At 31.2% G+C, this 20,560-nt stretch overlaps 1 protein-coding gene across 3 annotated transcripts in view; it reads right to left on the bottom strand.

Moving 5' to 3' along the window:
* The window catches only part of LOC130443173 (glutamate receptor ionotropic, NMDA 2B), a 232,517-nt gene extending 213,379 nt beyond the window's left edge, over positions 1 to 19,138 (bottom strand). The window contains exons 1-3 of one of the 3 annotated variants that reach the window (XM_056777675.1): positions 19,081 to 19,138; positions 9,588 to 9,895; positions 7,655 to 7,930 (exon numbers count right to left, since the gene is read on the bottom strand). In XM_056777675.1, the coding sequence (XP_056633653.1) occupies positions 7,655 to 7,930; positions 9,588 to 9,729 (418 nt within the window). In that variant the 5' untranslated portion in view covers positions 9,730 to 9,895; positions 19,081 to 19,138. Of the gene's footprint in view, positions 1 to 7,654; positions 7,931 to 9,587; positions 9,896 to 19,015 lie in introns of all 3 variants that reach the window. The other 2 variants (XM_056777674.1, XM_056777676.1) reach the window with 2 other exon arrangements.
* Positions 19,139 to 20,560: the final 1,422 nt, after the last annotated feature.

The raw sequence follows: 20,560 nt of genomic DNA, 5'->3' as shown, positions 1-20,560 counted from the left end.
AAATTTGTGTTAATGCAGTATTTCCAATTTTATTTGAAGAATCATCGTCACTAAATATATATGTATATAGTTGTATATAGTTTTTATCCATATCACTATCATCACTATCTTGAAATAGGTCTAATTCTTCTTCAAAATCAATGTTATCCATAATATCTTAGAGTTCTTTGTCTGACAAATGTTTATAGGTTATTCAAAACTAATGGGACATAATATCCCAATAATTGACACTATTGGGTCCCTTTTATTTTTGAAAATAAAAAAACTCATGAAAACTAATGCTGCAAACTAAATAAATAAAATTATAAATAGTTTACTTGGCAATTCCGAGCACAGATCATATAAAAATAAGTTAGTAATAAACGTGAAACGTTTCTACTGTTCGCTATCAGCATCTAGACTGAAAAAAAATTATATAAATGAAAAAAGCAAGCGACAAACAGCAACAAAGAATACAGGTTTGGGCTTTACGTTTACGAGCCTATGACCATTCGGTACTAAAATCTTGGTTCCCAATACATTTGTAAGCATTTAAATTATTTTAGTAATTATCAGCAATTTTCCCTACGGTAAATAGGTCCCTACGGTATTGAAAGGGTTAAGAAAGTCGACTTTAAAAATAGATTTGTCGGAACATGGTCGCGTTCGAGACAGCTGCTATTTAACCTTAAATTTTGTCTTTTTTATAAAGTAGTAGTGGTTATGAGGATCAACTATAAAGTTAATTATATTAGACACGATTTTCCTTAAAAATAGAATATCGCCTTCATAGCGATAACGAAATCTTTTGGATTTGGATATCGTACACAAACCAAATATGAAAAAAAAAATTAAACTATACAACAAACACCGTAAATTTTGTGATGTATTGAAGCCAATATTGTTTTGTCTTCATTTCTGGAAATACTTGAGTCATATAGACAACTAGCCATCGATTAAAAAAAAAGAAGAGACATGAAGTTGATTTTAATAAAAGGCTTCACTAACTTTATTATTGGTGCCTTGTGCCTTGCGAAAGTCGATTTCTATAAAAATAGCCGTTCCGATAATTTCCAAATATTCACAACATAATAAATATTCTGTTTTCAAGTTTTCTATGTTTAAGACCGCACTAAATTGACTTCATAAAAGTCACATACTATTCGTCGATTAACATCTTTGGTGTGGATCGTTTTATCAGTTTTCGGTTAACTATCTGTCGTTTTAGTGTACGACACATCTTCTACTTGTACAACGCGATAAATGATAGAATATGGAGCTACAGTTATTTGTTCCATTCATTTAATAATAGCATTTATTGACTGACATGTATAAAATAACCCTTTGATATTGGGCATGGAAAGCACTGTTTAATGTCTCAACTGACTTCCGCAATGAAACTTTTTTCACTGTTCGACATTGTCTATCTCAATAAATTCAAACACTTGATGATAAATGAAAATTCTAATAAGATTCGAAAAACAAATTAAAATACGATTTATTGACTAGCATAAATATAATAGCATTTGTGTAGACCTAAGCGGTTATTATTCTTATTTCTGACATAATGTGTATGTAAGAATGAAATTAGTAAAGTTAAAAACTAAAATACATATAGTCTCCAACAGCATAAAAAAATTTTTGCAATAAAAATTACTTTGAAAGTTGATAGAACCGACTGTGGTTGATATTTTTTATGTTCTGCAAATCTAGAAACTTGTTATATTGTGTTTGATGTAGTCTTATCCTGTGTTATCTTATCCCTTATACCCCTATGAATACACTGTGTTTCATTTATGTACATTTAAGACAATGGTAAAATCTCATATTCCGTGAAAAGTTCGCGGCAATGTACTCGACTTCTTGTATTCTGAATAATAGGCAAAGCAGTCTTCTGAAGAGTTAAAAACATCTGGTAGAGTCCATAGTGGAGCGCAATTGGCTTATTGCAAGCTCTAATGAAATTTTAGATTATAGTGAGTCTATATGTTCTCTACAATTGATACCGTGATCTAATATGATTCCCAATAATGTCATAGATTTTTCTCTGGTACCTTGTTTTGTAGTTTTTAAATTTTTGCTTCGTTTAATATCAAATTATTTGAATGAAACCAAGATTTAGATTCTCGATTCTGACGTTTTTATCCCTTTTTGTTAGGATGTAAGGAATGTATCATTATCTCATTATCGTCGATAGAACTGTCCGAAATTTAAGAAGCACCGGAAAATTGTTCATATATAGTAGAAACAATAGTGGTCACAACACTGAACCCTGGGGGACTCCATCGCTCACCACTGTCAGACTAGATGCACAGCTGTCGTAACTTAAGTACAGCTGTCAAGTTTCTAAATAAGATTCAAACAGCTTCAGCTCTCTACCTCGGAATCCAGCCTCAATTTTAACAATAGTTTTTCTTTAATATCAATGATATTCTTTGACGTGAGATTTTCGATCATCCCTCCTAGGTTTCAATGAGATTTGGTGAGATTCCATTAAACAAATTACCCCCATTTTAAGCTCACGTAATTAATAGATGCCCCCTTAGTTAATTTTTTTATCAATATTCCAAATAATTTAGTGATACAGGTATAATAGCTACGGGCTTTTTAAACACTGGAATTATTATTGATATTTTCAGCACCTGAGGTCGGTTTAGCTCGTTTATAAATTTGTTGTATGATAAAATACCAGTACCAATAAGTAGCAACAGTCGAAACCAGAATAAATAATGGGTGGACTTTGCCACCTTTTGAGCTGAGGAATGCGTGAACTGATAAAATTCATTATTTTTGTCGTGCGAGTATGTATGATAATCGCTTCTTTTAAACTTGCTCCGGTATATCAATTTTGAGGTCGGGACTCTTTGATACTTTTCATAGTGCTGCAAGTACTATTAGATAAATATAAATCGTTCTTTAAAATCTGAAATTATACATTCTTGGAATTACTGGAAATCTCGTAACTGCATTATATAAATAAATAATAGATTCAAATGATATTCGCTGGTATAGCTGAGCAAATAAAGACAAGATTTTGTTTATTATATATGATATAAATATGGAAAATATATAAAATGAGGTATACGCCATATTGGAAGTATGTGGAAATACAACTGTTCGCATTCGCCTCACGAACAGCATTTTTCATGTTAAATTTTATATTCGTATATATATATATATATATATGTGTTCTGTGATGGGACTAAAGTAGATAAAGTAATCATCGTATACGAATATATTTGTAGGAGGATTTAGAACAGAAACCTGTGTTGAAAAAAATGGTTTTGATAGTGGCAGAATTCCGTTCTAATATATCGTTGTATTAAAATCAGACGATTATTTGTAATAATTACATAAATGCATCAATATTTCCGATAGTTTTTTAATGAAATGCGATAATATGGAAACAAACGAATCAAATTTTCAAAAAACACTTTGAATGAAAAAAGTATTTAATATTTTGAAGTACATATGGAATTTAATTATTTCCGAATTTAGTAATTTAAATATTCCATTCACCATAAAATAACAGAATAAAATAAAAATAAATGATATTTTCCATCTAATTCTGACAGTATGTTCGTTGAAGTCTTTACCATTTTGCTTTCACATATATGTGTTGCAAGTGTTTTTATTAAAAACCAAAAGGCAAGAAATATCACCAAACATAGATATATATAATGTACAATTATTTTAAACTGGTTTTAAATCTTCTGCTTAATTTTAAGGACAGTTTATTCCCTAGAATGGACATGTTTCTAGTAAAATTGCATCTACGAAAGAGTTCTATGGCGTTGTTAACAATAATAACCGAAACTATACGTTGTCACGATTTATCTCAATGAATAGAAGAAGTAATTAACAATTATTAACTAAAAGAGAGAAAATTGGAAAAATTTCTTTGACATAGTGACCTGAAAATCTTGACATTGACGTTTTATCGATTTTTGCAGTGCAATTACCACTGTAATTTTTGAAAACAGCACGCTTATCGTGGAAACTCTAACGTATACAGAAAATAATCAAATATTTTATTGGATGGATTTTAGAAATCCATTTTTAAAACGCTGTGATGCCTCGAAATTCCGGTCTATTTCTCAGTAATTTTAAGTTAAACATTTCTATACAACTAATTGCCAGTGTTTTCAGCAAAATAACATTCAAGTGATTTTGTCTGTAGCACATGACTTTTTGTACGCATTTGTACATCCAGAAAAGAAGACGTTACATTGCTAGTAGCAGCGGCGATAAAAGAACTTTCGATTCCGCTAAGAACGTTAATAAAAATAATCTCAGATTAAATGTACTGTGGTGTACTGTGAGACCTATTTAATTTTTTAATATTTCCCTATCATTCGGAAGATGTTTTTGATAATTTCTTTGTTTTATTCTTCTCCAAAAATATTATTGTAAGGTCAGGGAATACCGTAGTTCAACATACCACACTCATTTTCCTAAACCTCCGTCCACCAAACTGATTACTAAACCAAACAGTAATTATTTCATTAAAACGAAAAGGGCAGAATTCATATTAAAAAAATAAGTCTTCCAACAAATATTTGAGGTAAATTAGTCTTTAGTAGTAAATTCTTGCTGATTTAACGTTCTCCTCAATAGAGAAAGATCCGGTAATTTCTGGCTCGTATTACACCGCACAGGTAGTAATCACTTCCTTGAAAAATGGCCTTAGCTTGGCAGCTATAAAATCCAAGAAAGAATATGACATTTCAGTTAATAAATCAAATTTTATAATAATTATCTAGCAACATCATCTAATTGGATGTTGCATAGGAAGTAACAGATATTTCTTTAACTCATCTCTATTTGCAAGAGGATCTTGATCTTGATGATTGCGGTATTCGAGAGTTTCTGATGAATGTTTTTGATTCATATTAACTAAATATGCACGTAGATTCACCCACTCGAATTACTAAAACAACTTCCACATTACTAGATTACATAGTAATCGACTTCCCACCCCATGATGTGAATCACTTTGTAATTAGTTCAGTTCTCTCTAACCATGAAGCTGTATCGGCCGAATTTGTTATACCTAATAAATCCCTTAAGAAACACACTCAATTCACTCTAAACAAAACTTCATAAAATTTCACATCTTATGTCTAAAAAATGATTGGATAGATCTTTCTGACCATATTGACTCTACATTCTCGAACTTTTTCGACAAAATTATCAGGTGCTAAAAAACAGCATTTCCTCTTTGGCCTCATAAAACTTATCATCATAAATCGTGGACTACGAAAGGAACACATATTTCATCCTAGTATATGAGATCACTCTTATATATAAAAAAGTTCACAGATAATCCTGACATACTCAATTATTTCAAGAAGAAGAAATCATTGTATAGGAAAACCATCAAAACTTATTATTACAATCGCATCTCGAGAACTAAAAATTCGTCGTAAGAAACTTGGTCTGTTATCAATGATTTGAGAAACAAATCGCGTTCAACAAACAATATCGATCTCCACCCAGACAAACTTAACAATCATTTCGTGAACGTTAGTAAGAATATTAGCTCTAAAATATCCACATGTCGAGATGCTCTCTCTGTTCCCGTTCCTTCTAATCGAATCATTGACAGTCTCTTTTTCTGACCTGTAAATAGATTTGAGCTATATAAAGCAAACCATATTCAGCATCCAAAACAAGACATCCTGGGGCATCGATGAATTATCAGCTAAGTTACTTTTGGGTTTTCCGAAAGTAATGATTGACGTTTTATATTCGCTAATAAACGAATTCTTTGAAAAGGGGCTATTCCCGAGCTGTCTAAAAACAGCTATAATAGTTCCTCTATACAAGGGCGACGAGAAAAATAACACTAAGATTTATGGTCCTATCGCAATATTACCAATCCTATTGAAGATTATTAAAAGTCCATTACTCTCTTTCTACTACTTTCTTTTAAAACATAAAATCCTGACAACTCAACAATTTGGTTTCCTACCTAATAAATGCACTATGTTTTCTGTTTTCAACGAAATATATAATTCACTTAACAATAAATTTTATACGACTTCGGTTTTTTGTGATTTTGCTAAAGCATTCGATTGTGTTAATCATAAAAAAATTATTCAATCAGTTACCTTCTGAAATAAAAATGGCAAAAACTTTTGATAAATTTCTAGGTTTGACAAAGGTATTTCTGCTTGAAAGATCTTATTATTTACCATAGACTCTACCGACTGGTATAATTCAATTAGTGATGTAAGATATTATATACATTATAATTACTACTATTGAATTCAATCATTATTTTATATTTTTATGTTATGTAATATAAAATTATGTAGCTTTGTCCATAAAAAATTTCTAGTGACAATAAAGCGACAGACAGCGAGCACATACACGAGGTGAATATAGTACTTACAAAAAAATCCCGTTCCTTTCACTGCAGAAAGCAATATACCTATTTTAGGATCATCCAAAGCGAGACAATATGCCATATCTAATATCTATCACAATATAAACCCAACGATCTTGTCTTTGGTAATAAAAAATTTTTTTTCTGTGTATACCTAGTAAAATTGTCAAGTTAATTTGGTTCTCCCTAATGATTAACACTAAGTTGGTTGAAATTCAGAAGTGTGATTTAATTTATCAATTAACTTCCATTATACTATTTCCAAAAAATTCAAATAATGGAAAATTCATCATCATTCTATTAAGGAGAGAACATATTTTTTACTTTCGTTGTAAAGGAAATCCATTAAAATTTCTTGTCTTGTCTCCTTTTAAATAAATTAACACCTAACATTTTTGCTCCATTTTAAGAACGGACCTTTCATCCTACTTTTCACTGAATTAAATAAACCTTTTCGGTGATACATAATTTCATTATTATGACAATTATACGAGGCGGGTTTGATATAAGAGACACTTCTCCACCAAATTATTCACTGTAACTATTCTAGAAATTTTTAATAGAACTCATACCCTTACACTTAGCAAATGGAATCGAAGTACATGAGATTGCTAATGGAGTGAATAATTCAAACGAGCAGGTATGCAATACCTATTTACAATGTGGGTGATTCGATTGTTTGATGCTGTTGGAAAGCTCGCTCCCATTAAAAATTGAAGCGAATGCTTACATAAAAATAAAGAGCGTTCACATCTAAAGCGATATGGTGACAAAAATATGAAAAGATTAAGTGAATGGAAAGAAGATAATATAGCATATACTTGAGAAATAATAGAAATAATAAAAGGTTGTTGTAGATATTCGTCCATTTCTGTTTTTGGCCAATAAAATTTTCAGAATACTTTTTTTAAGCAGTTCGCATCTACCACGGAGGGGACAGGAATTATGAGTGGGTTATATTTAAGTTAATATGTTAATGTCGTTTGAATATTTAAAAAAATTTTGGATATTACAATCTTTACCAAGTGTTGGTTCTATAGTGTTATTAAGGTTATTGTCTTGTCTTGATTATTAAAATTTTGTGCACTCGGTTATTAGGTTTTTCACAATGGGTTGTGTCTTGCATAGTTCACATTGTGGGGGTTCCCTTTTGGTAATTAAATAACTGTGGAAGAGCTAAGTATGGCCTATTCGTAACCTAGTTAATGTAATATTTCAAAATAAATACAGAATACAGCTTACATCTGCCTCTCTTCCACGCAATTAGTATACAATATAACTCACCTGTGGGGCTGGGCGTCATTTCTTTCATTTCCAAATGCACCTGTATATCGTGGTTCTTAAAAAACTTGAGCTTCCGTTGAACATAACTGGTAGCACTACTAGCGGCTTTATTATACTCCCGAGCTCCAAACGATTTATACGGCACCATAATTCCAACATGAAGATGTGTAATTCCAGTTTTTATACTGGGTACGGTGGGAGCAAAAATGTGATCTTCTTCGGGGATAGACGTGGTCGTGGATCGCATTCCTCTGGTACTGCCTCCTAACTTGATACCTGAAGAGTTGCTTCCTGTATAAATTTCTTATTGAAGATCGATATTGTATAGGAAAAGAAGATAAAAAATTTTGTACAGTATATTATATTTTCTGATTATAATACATATATGGAGAATATTATAAACTATTCGAATTAATTGGGACAAACATGTTTTTTTTTTGGTATATGCTAGGTAGCAGTTGCTGGTGATGGTCCAACCAACTTCAAACCAGTTTTATATGCCTAACAACAGTGGGCAGAATAAACCCTGATACGAAAAACTCATACTACAAGTACTTGTTTGAGAGTGACACTAGTAGTGTTTCATGTAACATGTGGTAAATTTTGATAAGAACTAGTAAGCTAAATCCGAGAAAAACAAATACAGCCATCCTAAGGTTTTGGAAGTTGACCAGAAAAAGCAATTTTCATCTCAAAAAATCATGGTAAGCTTAAAAAAATACCGATCATGGATTGTTAACGACTGGTGGTTTACAGTGATGAAATACAATTATTTGTTCAAAGGTCTCAATCAAGTGATGTTAGTGATCAAATTATAACCAAATGACTATTAAACGCCGTTTGAAACAAAATACTTCGATATGACATGGCCTCTTTTAACAATTCGAAATTGGTCCAGACTTTCATTCGGAAAATTAAATCAAAAGGTCCTGTTTGGCCTGCTAATTCATCGTACTTTAGCTAAGATAATAACAATTTCTATACAAGTGAGGTTAAACCAAGAGCATGTGCGATAAACTATTGGAGTAAAAAAATCATACTAATATATAAATTGTTTGATCTGTTTCTAGTAAATAATGAATAGGCTTTTTCCATTTGTCCCAATTAATTTGAATCATGTAGTTGTTATAGGTATTTGTTATAGCACAGCTTGTATTTCTTTAGCTTCCAAAACTTATCCATATTTAGTATGAAAGGAAGTCTCTGGTTAGGATTCGAGAATGATTCTAGTCTATATAGAGTAATCAATAACATGAATTGTGTTCAAGCAAACAAAGTATACAGATAATTATTTGACAAATCAATATAATGTGTCTTCTAGTCGAGAACAAACTGCTTATTTGAACATTAAAATCCTAGTGATACAGATACTGACAAAATTAAAATAAGCTCTTTAGATTAACTTGAAAATAGATAGCTGATATCTATCCTAACATTTTGATCGTACGCCACAGATAGTTAAAGATTAGGAACAATTGGATTTGTGCTGGTTCATAGCACTTTGAGTTTTTCTCTTGATAAAGGGATTTTCTGGTTAAAGTGATGTTAATGTAATCTTTAGAGTCACTCATCTACTCACATTATTTCATTAGCATTGTTTCCATCACTGAATCTAAACAAGAATTAGAGGTTATTGGAGGGGCATAAAAGATTTGATAGTCATTGAAGAATTTTTGATAACAGAATGTATAAACTTGTAAAAGTAGGTAGTGAGTTATTTCTGGGGGCTGAACGTCATGTAAATAGTAGAAAGGAATAATGGTTGCTCACTCAATAGGTTAGATTCTCAGGTAAAATTGTGATCCCAACAGATAGATTTGGATTGGGGTTCAATGTAATAGTTTGTATCTGATAATGTTAAATTTTTATTGCAATTTCTATATCTTCTTTTCCTATTAAAAGATCTCCAATAAAATATAAGTAAATTCCATACCGTTTCCTCTGACAGCTGAGGAATTTTTGCCGCCTGTTGTACCTATTTTCAATCCACTGCCTCTTTGTACTTCTTTCCACGCTGGACCGCCACTCACGACCGAAACAATCAAAATGGTTTGTAGAAACACTACTTTCCGCATCTTTTAAGATTCTTCAAAACAATTTTCGATAAAATATTATTTTATTATATTTTTAGAAAATTAGTTCAATTGTATATTTAGTCAATTATGTTTTTACGATTTTTATTTTCCCCCGTAAAGGTATGTAAAGTTTTAATTGTTCATTTTTAATGTCTACATTTTATTGCTAGAAGTTTTAAAGGTTCCATCGATAGCTCGTTCAAATAAAAAACTGAATTTTTTTCTAAATAAATTTGCATAATTATATTGCAGATATTCTGATTGAATTTCTATGATCCATGGAAGCAAGAATCATAATATTCCCAGCTGATTCAATATTTGAAAGAAATGTCTAAAATCGAATTAGGTTGTTTGATGAACAGTGAAAACCAATATCTTTCAGTGACACAAAAACTTAATGGAGTTAGAGATATCAATTTTATCAGAAAATCATCAAATATTCTTCAAATTCATCTTACAATCTTTCAGAGGATATTTGAGAGGGCTGACCAACTTCAAGTGCTCCTAAAGATGTTTAAAATAATGCGGATCAGGGAGAATACTTGATATGTCTATAGTATATAAAAAAAGGTGTTCGTGTTATTGTTTTAATCCATTAAAGAAATTTCAAATGATATTCTGGGGAAATCTGAGGATGTTAATTGCTACTAATGCATCAATAATAACTTTAATATTTGTGATCCATAAAACTACGTGGTTGGTCACATTATGATTTTTTAAATATCATGTTTGGAAAAGAATCAAATTCACCAGTTCAGATTTAATTCTTCGTGTAAAAACTTGAAAAAAATTCTTTCTGGTTCCAGTCATTCGTTGGTGAAGAATATTTGATTGTATGTCATGCAATTCAAATTGAAAGTCTGCAAATATTTTTAACTGTAATTTAAAATGCAATGTATCCACTCGGATATATGATCAGCTCAGATTAGGGTTTTTGAGTAAGTCCATTTTACGACGTCAGAAATCAGTACTTCCGGCTTTACCAATAACAATTGGCTTTTTCAACTGAATTTGAGTTTTAAACTAAAGATTTTAATTTGGGAGGCCTATTTCTAGGAGATGGGCGCTCATCTGAAGATAGGAAATTGTTGTTTACGTTTGGATTTATTCAAATTTTCTTTACATTCGAATTGGGAGCTGTCTTTTGATGTTGTTAACACGCTAAAGACTCACCGGCTAGTAACTCCTCAATACCTAATGTGTTTCCCAGAAGATAGATTGGAAGGGGTGGTTTTATAGAATAGCCTCCATGATCACCCGACCTAAATCCATTAGACTATTATCCTATAGAGCCACTTAAAAACCATCATTATAAAACAAAACTTGCCAATATTTAGAATTTAAAAGATAGGATTACCATAGAGATGAAGACTTCAGCAGTTAGGGATGCAGCAAAAGTTATTGCAAAGTTTTAAAAATCGCATGGCTTGTTGTATTGAAGTAAATGGACAACATTAGTGAATGTTTTCTAAAATTCGTAATTTTTTTATTTCCACAAATGTGGATCTACTTCTAACATGACACAAACATTTAAATATTTGTCTCCAGTTGTTGTAGGTTTTCTGTGCCATGATTTGGATAAATATTTTACTGCACCAGTTTCGTTAAACTTTTTACTAACTTACTGACACTAGACCTTGTTACGAGATTTGTATTAGTACATAAATTATTAAGGAATATTCAAATTAAACGGATTTATTCAATCGTAGCCATCTAAACGTACAATATTTATTGTAACATTGGTGGAGATACTGTAAATGTAACTATAACGAAATTATGGCATGAAAATTAATCTGAATTTTTTAAGGTACAAGCCGTTTTCGAGGTAATTGAAGCGCTCCATACATAAAACTCACTCTGTAAACTTTATTCAATATCTGTGATACTATTTGGTATTTAGCATATGACTTTTCTGGTCTTCAACTTCTTTTAAGATTTGTACAGTAAACGTTGAGTTTTCTTTAGGAATATCTTCTCTATTAAAACGGGTATTGGTATTTTTATTGTGATTCTAAACCGAGAAGAAACAAAAATATTTCCCATCTTTCATTTAACTCACCAATTCCGCAGTTTTGGCTTCATCATCAGGAAAAATAAGAATATCCTGGCGTAGAGAAAAAACTTACATAACTTTTTGTAAGTCTGAGCACGATTGTCCTCCTCCCTATAACATTAGTTACTTCAAACACCACATTCGTGATGTCCATGTAACGTAAGGATATTCCATTAAGGATCTCTTTGTGAATAATAAAATGTATGTTGATGCTTTGTTTCTAAAGTCTTTTATATACAATTTCTTCGTTTATCACATCTTTGGCTGTCGTGCAACGGAGTGTAATGTATTTTTTTTTATTATTTTGGGAAAGTACTCGAATACAAAAAATTCACTAAAGTTTATTTTTGTTGTTGTTAATGAATAGTCTGTTTCCCAACATTTGAAACTCGGTGCCGGTTCCTTAGTTTTTTTCCTTTTTAAGTTGACATACTTTGCAATACATGCTAGAATAATATAATTAGGTTGATATGTCCGTCCCGCTTGAGTCTTTTCACATACGTCCGCCTGGAGTCTAAAATATTCGAAAGATTTTAAAGGATAATTATTTAACTCTAGCAACGTAAAACATTCAAATTCAAAATGTGTGAATGTGTGTCGGTGGATTTTGTAGCATATACTATATGCTAAGCGATAGTAGTAAGCATTAGATTTTTCAAATCGATCCTCAATCGTTTAGGAACACATTTTCTAACTTTATAAAATTGTAGCATTTTGATAATTTGGTGAAACATAAATCAAACTATTGACGTATAACTTGAGAATTATTTGAAATAGAATGATGGTACAAGCTTCCTGGCCCAGTGGGGAATTACCAATTTAATTTCATGAATCTGTGATAGACAATTTATCAAATTTCATAAATCTGTGTTGGAGAATTTATCTAATGTTTAGCTTTATAATTTTTCAAATGAAATTGTTGATTTTTATCCTAATAGGAATGAAATTGTCAATTCTTCTTCAATCGAATTTTCCAATGAGTCAATCACCAAAAATAAGGTATGATCTTTATGAGGAGAAAATATTCAAAATTAATGATCAATTTAAGTAGCTTAGAAAGGATTAAAACTTTTAACTTAACTTTTTATCGGCAGATTATTTTAGTTAGGATTTACATTTCTGTTTATGTAGTCTTGTGATCGTGATACAATGATATTAAGGAGCGATATTTACTATTTAAAGCACAAACATCTAATCACACCTCTGTGAAATTGAAGCCAAATTAAGACGTTCTTATGAATATTTGAATTACATATGGTTGAATTATTTTCACAAAAGATGGTTAGATCATATGAGTATGTAGAGATCTTAATAGGAGGGTTACTTGAAGAGCGTTGGACTCAAGACAGAACCTTATGATACTTTATATCTCGATAGTGTTTGGAAGAAACTTGTTCTTTAATGGGTATCTTAAGAGTTGTATTTAGGATTAAGATTATATAATCATAGCTGCACATGTATAAGATTTCGTTTAAAAAAAATTATAGAAAATCTAAGTTATTAGAGAAAGATGGATTTATTTGTGAAAGCAATATATCAGATAATTGAGAAGAAAGGGCAACAAAAACTTCTATTTGAATGAAGTAGATATAGATAAAGGCCATTCTGTAAAGGAAGTTTCGCAATATTACAAATGCTCATCAACCATTTATAGAATGTTTGTCTATTGACTAATATTTTCAAATAATAAAGTCTCCGTTCAATTACCTCTCATTTTGGAGGAGGTGACAGCTTCATTTGTATAAATTGGTTTGAATTTCTTCCAAATATTACCCAATGAACAAATTATTGTTGTTTATTGATATTACATATAAATCTTTCGCCAACCAATCCTATAATACGTAATTATGGTCAATACCACTTAGCATTCGGGATTGGAGGAACCTTACGCTAATAAACAAAAAAGAAGTGGCCTAAGAGGGATTTCTTATAGTATAGATATTTCAATTATTGTACCGACTTCAAAAAAATTGTATTGAAAAAAATTGAAAGCATCACAAAAACTACTCGGAGGCAACTCTCTGTATTTCTTATATTAACCGATGCTTGACAATGAAAGTAATGAAATATTGACCTCATTCATACAAATTTAATATACATCAAATCATAATTATAATCATGATAGTTTTGTGTATAGAACATTTCACTTTAGATATAAAATGCATGAAATACAGTCTACTGTCTAGTTTCAAGAAACCGCAAAATTATGTAAACAAACTCCATCAAAATCTAAGAAGTATAGTGTAAATCAAATAGCGAAACAGACAGTTAAAGTGTTGCGGTTACCATTTTATCCCTGTGAATGTAACCCCATTAAATTAATCTGTGTTCAAATGAAGAACTATGTCGTAAGAAACAATACAAAATTCGAAATTTAAAATTTTCTCCAACTTTCATGTGAAACCATATTAAAAATTTCAGGTCAATACCCTATAAGAGGTATCAATAAAAACTGCTCTCATTCTTTTCCAAATATACTCTAGAATGAAATTCAAAATATACCACAGCTTCCATTACCAGAAGTCATAATTTTTGAAGTTTACTTATTCTATGGAAAGAGCTCGTGAAAAGGTTAATAAATCATAGTAAGAAGACACATTATACACCACAACAAATTGCTATTTTGTGTATTATGTATTATTTACGAGTATATACGAAAAACATGACTTATCTTCTTTTCTTATACATCAGAAGTTGAACTACCTATGTTGCTTTCTTCGTAGCCCGACGCCCTTTAGATATAACTTATTAAAGCTTTTTTTACAAGAGTCGGTTTTTCTTGAAAAGAGGCATAAACATAGAAGTTAATAAAACAAAGAAAATTAAATCGAGATTTACTGCAAAAAATATCTTCTTGAGCTAAAAGTGTAATTTATTATTTATATCTCTCAAAAAAACTAACCGTCGATGGAAATGAATAAATGAATACCCACAAGGGTTGTTAATTAAGTTTTGAGATATGGCAAAAATGATGTGAATATGTCAAATCTGAAATTCCATTATAAAGTTTGACATTTTTAATGGTGAACGTAATCAAATCGTGTTGTCATAATATTGCTATATGAGTTGTTTACAGATTCTTGAAATATTCTTCCTAGTCAAAAAATGGAATTAAATCGAGAACATTTTCTTACGATGGTTTTCTACGACTTTCAATGTTGATTAAACCAACAGCAGTGCGTCGATCAAATCGCATCGACTTCTGGTGGTGAAGCACCATCTCGAACCACTGTGTTTCACAGGTTTTCCGAATTCAACCGTGGTCGCACTTCGCTACAGGATGAATTTCATGAAGGTCGTCCATAATCGGCTACTGTGCCAAACAAACGATGCTGAGCGTGAACTGATACTGCAATATCGTGACATACTGTGAGTTTGAGGCATATTTAGACATTAGTTCCACACAAAGATTTTTTCACGTTGGATACCGCACAATTTGACAATCGCCCAAAATAAAGTTCGTGTAGATTTGAGCTGAATGCTGAAATAATTCAGTTGTAGTGAGTGCTTCAAAAAACGTCAGGCGACGAATCATGGATCTATGCATATGAACCCGCAACTAAACAAAAGACTGTATTGGTCTTTCAAACCGAATCAAATCCGACAAAAGTAGCATGAAGCATTTCAAAGCAAATGGTAGATTGTTTTTTCGAAATAACTGGATTGTCTCCACCGTTCCATTAGAACAACGTAAACAGTCAATACTGAACGGTACACCAGCATTTGTTTACCAGAATTGTTCGAAAAAATCAGGGAAACCAATCGCAGAAGATGAATCATCCTCCACCACGAGAATGCAAGCTCTCACACATCAACTCAAACAAAAACGGGTTTGAACCTGAATCGGAATAGAAAAAGTGCATACAAAAGTTAACTTAACGGAGAATGTTTTGAAAAACAATTCAAGCCATATCCAATTATAAGGATTTTTTTCAATTGTCTATCCCAAAACTTAACTAGCAGCCCTAGTACTCGTTAGAACAGTACATTCTCGAAAATGTTGTAATTATAGTACAATTTTTTCTATGACCAGATGGTATGAATCAATATTCAATTTAATTTGCAAATATTTTTTAAGATAATCAAATGTATATTCACTTTTTTAGTGCAATTATTGGAGATAGAAATTAGTACATTGAAAATAATGTTCTCGCCCTCTCTTGTATTAATTTCAAAACTATATTTTGGATGATAGTATATTGTAGGAAATGTTTTCCGTTACTACACTTGGGCCGCGGTATATAGAAATTAATAAAAATTGGGGAAGATTCTGATTATTTGTGTTCATCTTTAAATACGATAGCAGATTCTTTTGCTCCACCCATCACTAGTTTATAACTCAAAACAATTATCTATCACTACGTCACATTACACACCTTTATAAAAATTCTTGCGCACCAATACAGCATAGTGGGGAGGCGCACCATCTTACTGCAGCCATAAATCATTTCAGCCGGTTCAATTCAGGTAGCAAGAAGTTTTGAAGAAATTCCAAATATCGAGGACTTGTTAAGGTTTCTTCGAAAAACTATCCCCAATAATCCTATTATCTATTATTCCCGCCCAAACATTAACTTTCCCTGGGTATTGAGAACGGTACTCTTGCATCCAGTGTGGATTTTCTGTAGCCCAGTACCGATAAGTTCGACGATTGACATGGCCGCTTAGTAGAAATGTACCGTCATCCTAGAAAAGAACTTTTGTTAAAAACATCGGATCTCTGTTATTTTGTTCCATCAAAATTTCACAAAACTCGTCTACCAAAATCATCTTCCATAAGCTCTTGTACTAAATTTACTTTGTAGTGATGCCACTATTCATTCTTTAGCTTTCTAAGTACTGTTGAATGGTCCATGTGATTATCTAATGCTATTTGTCGTAAACTGGTATGGGGTTATGAACATGACATGAAACGTTTCTCCGAATTTCTTCTCAATTTTGCTTATAGTGGATTGTGAAATTGGTTCTTGATTGGGGTATTTATTATCAAATAACGTACATACTTCTTTTTGCGTACGTGCTTTATCTCCACAACCAATCTTTATTAGAATTTCAATTCTTTGCGGTTCAGTCAGCTTCATGTTGATAGATACAAAGAATTTTTGAATTCGTCCGATACAATAACACTATCATTTATTTGACAGAAAGTTAATTATGTCCAATTGGTAATGTTGATGTTGATAAGGTAACTAGATTTTTAAAAAAGCTAAAAAGTAGGTAGATAAGACATTTCATTACCAGTGGCGACCTTTAAAATGTGAATAGCATCTATTTTTTGGTCTCCCGGGCCAATATCCATATTGACATTCTCTAAGATGAGATTCCGTATAATCTCGTATTAACGATGGAAGTGAAAATCTTGTTGACCGTAATTAGTATGGTGACAGGTCTGTAATTAGCGCACATTTTTAGATTTCCTTTTTTGAATATGGGCCATATGGTTTCACTATTCCATCCGTCTAGCATTTGTTCATTTTTCCAAATTAGCTCAATTAGTTGACGGAGTCTATTAAGTAGTCTATTCCACCGAATTTTACCATCTCATTGACGATCTCGTCTAATCCTCCTGCTTTGTTTAGTTTCAATTTTTCAATAATATGCCCTTATTTTTATGATTTATGCTGAAAGCTGAAATTTCAGTTATTTGACAAAATTGAAATACACGTAAACATCGATAAGTTGCCATATGTTAATGTTTTCTTATTTATTTTGTTGCATTTGTGGTGTACACGATCAGGATGGAGCCTGCTTAGTAGATGCTGAAGGTTTCAATCCAAATCAGATATGGAGATATCCAGATATCCATGTATTATTCTACAAAATGAAAAGCGCCCTCGGCTTATTTACAATTTAAAAGTTATTCTAATACCCTCAGAAACAATGATAATGTTTAATTCACAGATATCAGTACACTCTACTAGTAAAAGTTAATATGAAGATGATACATCTACTCCAAAGTTTTTTCTCTAAATGAACCCAGTGATTCAACACGTGATCTCAATTTATTAAAACAAAGATCGGATTTTGGAAGAACAAAGTATTATTGGGATCATCAATGATTGATTTGTTTTGATTTGAAAATGGTTATTCTTCAATCGGTCAGTGGAAAATAAAAGATATTGTTTTAAGATTTTTATAACTCAGTTCAATGAAAAGTTGATAGCAGCCTCAGATACAGCAGTTTTTTATTAAGTTTACCAGGTAAATTTATCAAATACTCTTGTTTCCTTTGTCTGTCGGACAGCAGGGCCAGAGAACAGAATAGAATGGCTCTTTCCAAAAGAGTATACTCCGAATTAAAGTCGTTGGTAGATGCAAAAATCATTATTATACCCCGTTTACATATTAAACTGGGACTTTGTGTAGGCGCTAAACAAAAATGGTAATGTATTACGATATTTGAGAACAATACTTCCAAATATTACAGAAATGAAACTAAAAGAGGGAATATTTGTTGGGTCAAACAAAGTTATAAGAGATTATTAGTTTGAAAGTCTTTATATGTAAATAAAATAGCTGCCTGGGAATCTCAAAATGTTGTCCAACGGTTTTCGAAAATAAAAATAAAAATTATGGAGATTATCTGGCTGACTTTAAAAAATTGTCAACTATTATTAAAGGTTGATTTACTGGATCCACATTCGGATTTTTTCTCCTAATAACTTAAGAAGTATGAGTGCTTAGCGTTTTCATCAAGATTTACTAATTTTTGAAAAACATTATCAGGGATTTGAAGAAGAAAATATGTTAGAGGATTACTGTTGGTTCATAATTACAAAAAATGATCCGAAAAACCATAGAAAGAAGGTCACAATTTCATTTTCTTTTATAAATTAAAATATTTCTTAAGCCAGAATTGACAGAACAGTTTTATTATTCTCTCTGGCAAGCTATTACCTAAATAAACAGAAATTAATAACTTTAACCTAGAAAAAGTCAGTTTAATCGAAACAAAAAAGGTTTACATCGTATAACGAATCACATACGTATGCTGAATAGGAATTATAAACAATTATTTAATTTGAACGCCAGCGAAAACAGTTTGCAACATAATTGATGACAAAAATGCCGCATCTAAAACGAAAAAACTTTCTTTCAACTATCTGATCATTGTAGAAATATTAATGTGAATGCAACAATTTCTCATTATGTTCCAATTTATTTAAAATAATAGACTAAATTTAAGTAGTATCTATTTTTAATATGACTTAATAATTCATAATACAATCATACCTCCAGTTAAATTTGTTTTGATTTGTTTTTATTTTGAACGAGCTATCGACACTTTCCAAACTCACCCTCATTAATATGAATTATTTATTAATTTCGAAGTGTATTATCGCGTGGATCAGAAACCCGTTCCGAAAGCGTATCATTTTTCCCAAAAGTTGTTACGAAAAGAGGGAGTGTCGGTTTCTCAGTTTGCTGATCCAAATAACGTCCGTTACGTTTAGTGGAACACCGATGAGACGGTTCAAACAGACTGAAAACGAAGTGTTCACAATGCGGAATGCACAGCATCCCCCGCCCTGAAAAGTCTTGCGCGCAGATAATGTTTTTGTTTTTGGTTTATGAATTTTATTTTATTTTTTCAGTTTAATGGTATCATTTTAGATTATGACGCCACAAATTCAAGTTCAGCAATAGGGTACATTCAATAAAGAAGGCGTGCTGCTTTATTTTGCTTCATAAAATTAGACGGCAGAGGTGATTTCGTGTAAAAGAATTCAACGCCTTCGGCATGTAGTCCAAATAGTAACTTTATTTAATTTCGGTCATATTTTCAATAACTTGCTATTTACCGAATCTTGAAATTTCTCTAATGAGTGAAAATATAATATCGTCGCTTTAGAGTGTAAACCTGCAAGGTATTTATACAGGAAAAATAACTTCGAAACATTTTCAATTAATACTTAGGACAGAAAACAAGAAAATATTTAGTCTATTTATGAAAATTTTAAATGAAAACCTAGCTTACAAATTAAGGAAAACAACTAATTTTCTACTATTTTATAAGCTATTTGGTAACTTAGCTTAGGTTTTTCTTACGTGTATTGTATCTATCGATGAACTACAGAAAAGTGTACATTTTGAACACATTTCTTCTTCTTTCATTTAAAATAAACTGAACTAGCTAAGTAGAGATTACAAAAACCAGGTTTTTACTTGAATATCGATAAATCTACCTTGGTTTAATAATTGTCATGAAGTATTTAAGCAGCTCGCAATGAACACGAACATCGTTAATTATTGAGAGCACTAAGTGACAGTAGCAAGACTAAGAACAAAAACCGTTTTTTGAGAAAAATTTCACAATTTTTCGATTATATCGTAGTTTTTCCTGAAACTTACCGTCGATATACTAGGATATTCATGGAAAACATTTCTCTGGGTCTGCATACAAATGAGAAGTTTTCGTTTTTTTAGTTGTTTTTTCAAATATGTATAAAAAAAGAAAAAAAATGTTAGCACAAATGATAACCTTTCGTTTGTTCTGAGTGTACATACGAACGAATTATTTCTCATCGTTTTATCGTTTTTATCAAATGTGTATAAAACATCAGACTTCTGTATGTACATACAAATAAACTTTGTTGAGATGAACATCAAACAACATTTTTCTGTGTGTACATACAAATGATCATTTTTTTATTATTTCGTTAATTTTTAAATCTGCAATCAATCTTCATAAAAAAAGTACTTTTATAAATCTACAAATAAATTTTTCGATTATTTCATGCTTTTCTTCAGATGTATATGTATCAAAATATTCACCTT

The sequence above is a fragment of the Diorhabda sublineata genome, chromosome 4 (assembly GCF_026230105.1).
Source record: "Diorhabda sublineata isolate icDioSubl1.1 chromosome 4, icDioSubl1.1, whole genome shotgun sequence".
In the NCBI taxonomy this organism is placed as follows: domain Eukaryota; kingdom Metazoa; phylum Arthropoda; class Insecta; order Coleoptera; family Chrysomelidae; genus Diorhabda; species Diorhabda sublineata.
This window is presented reverse-complemented; position numbering and strand designations above follow the sequence as displayed.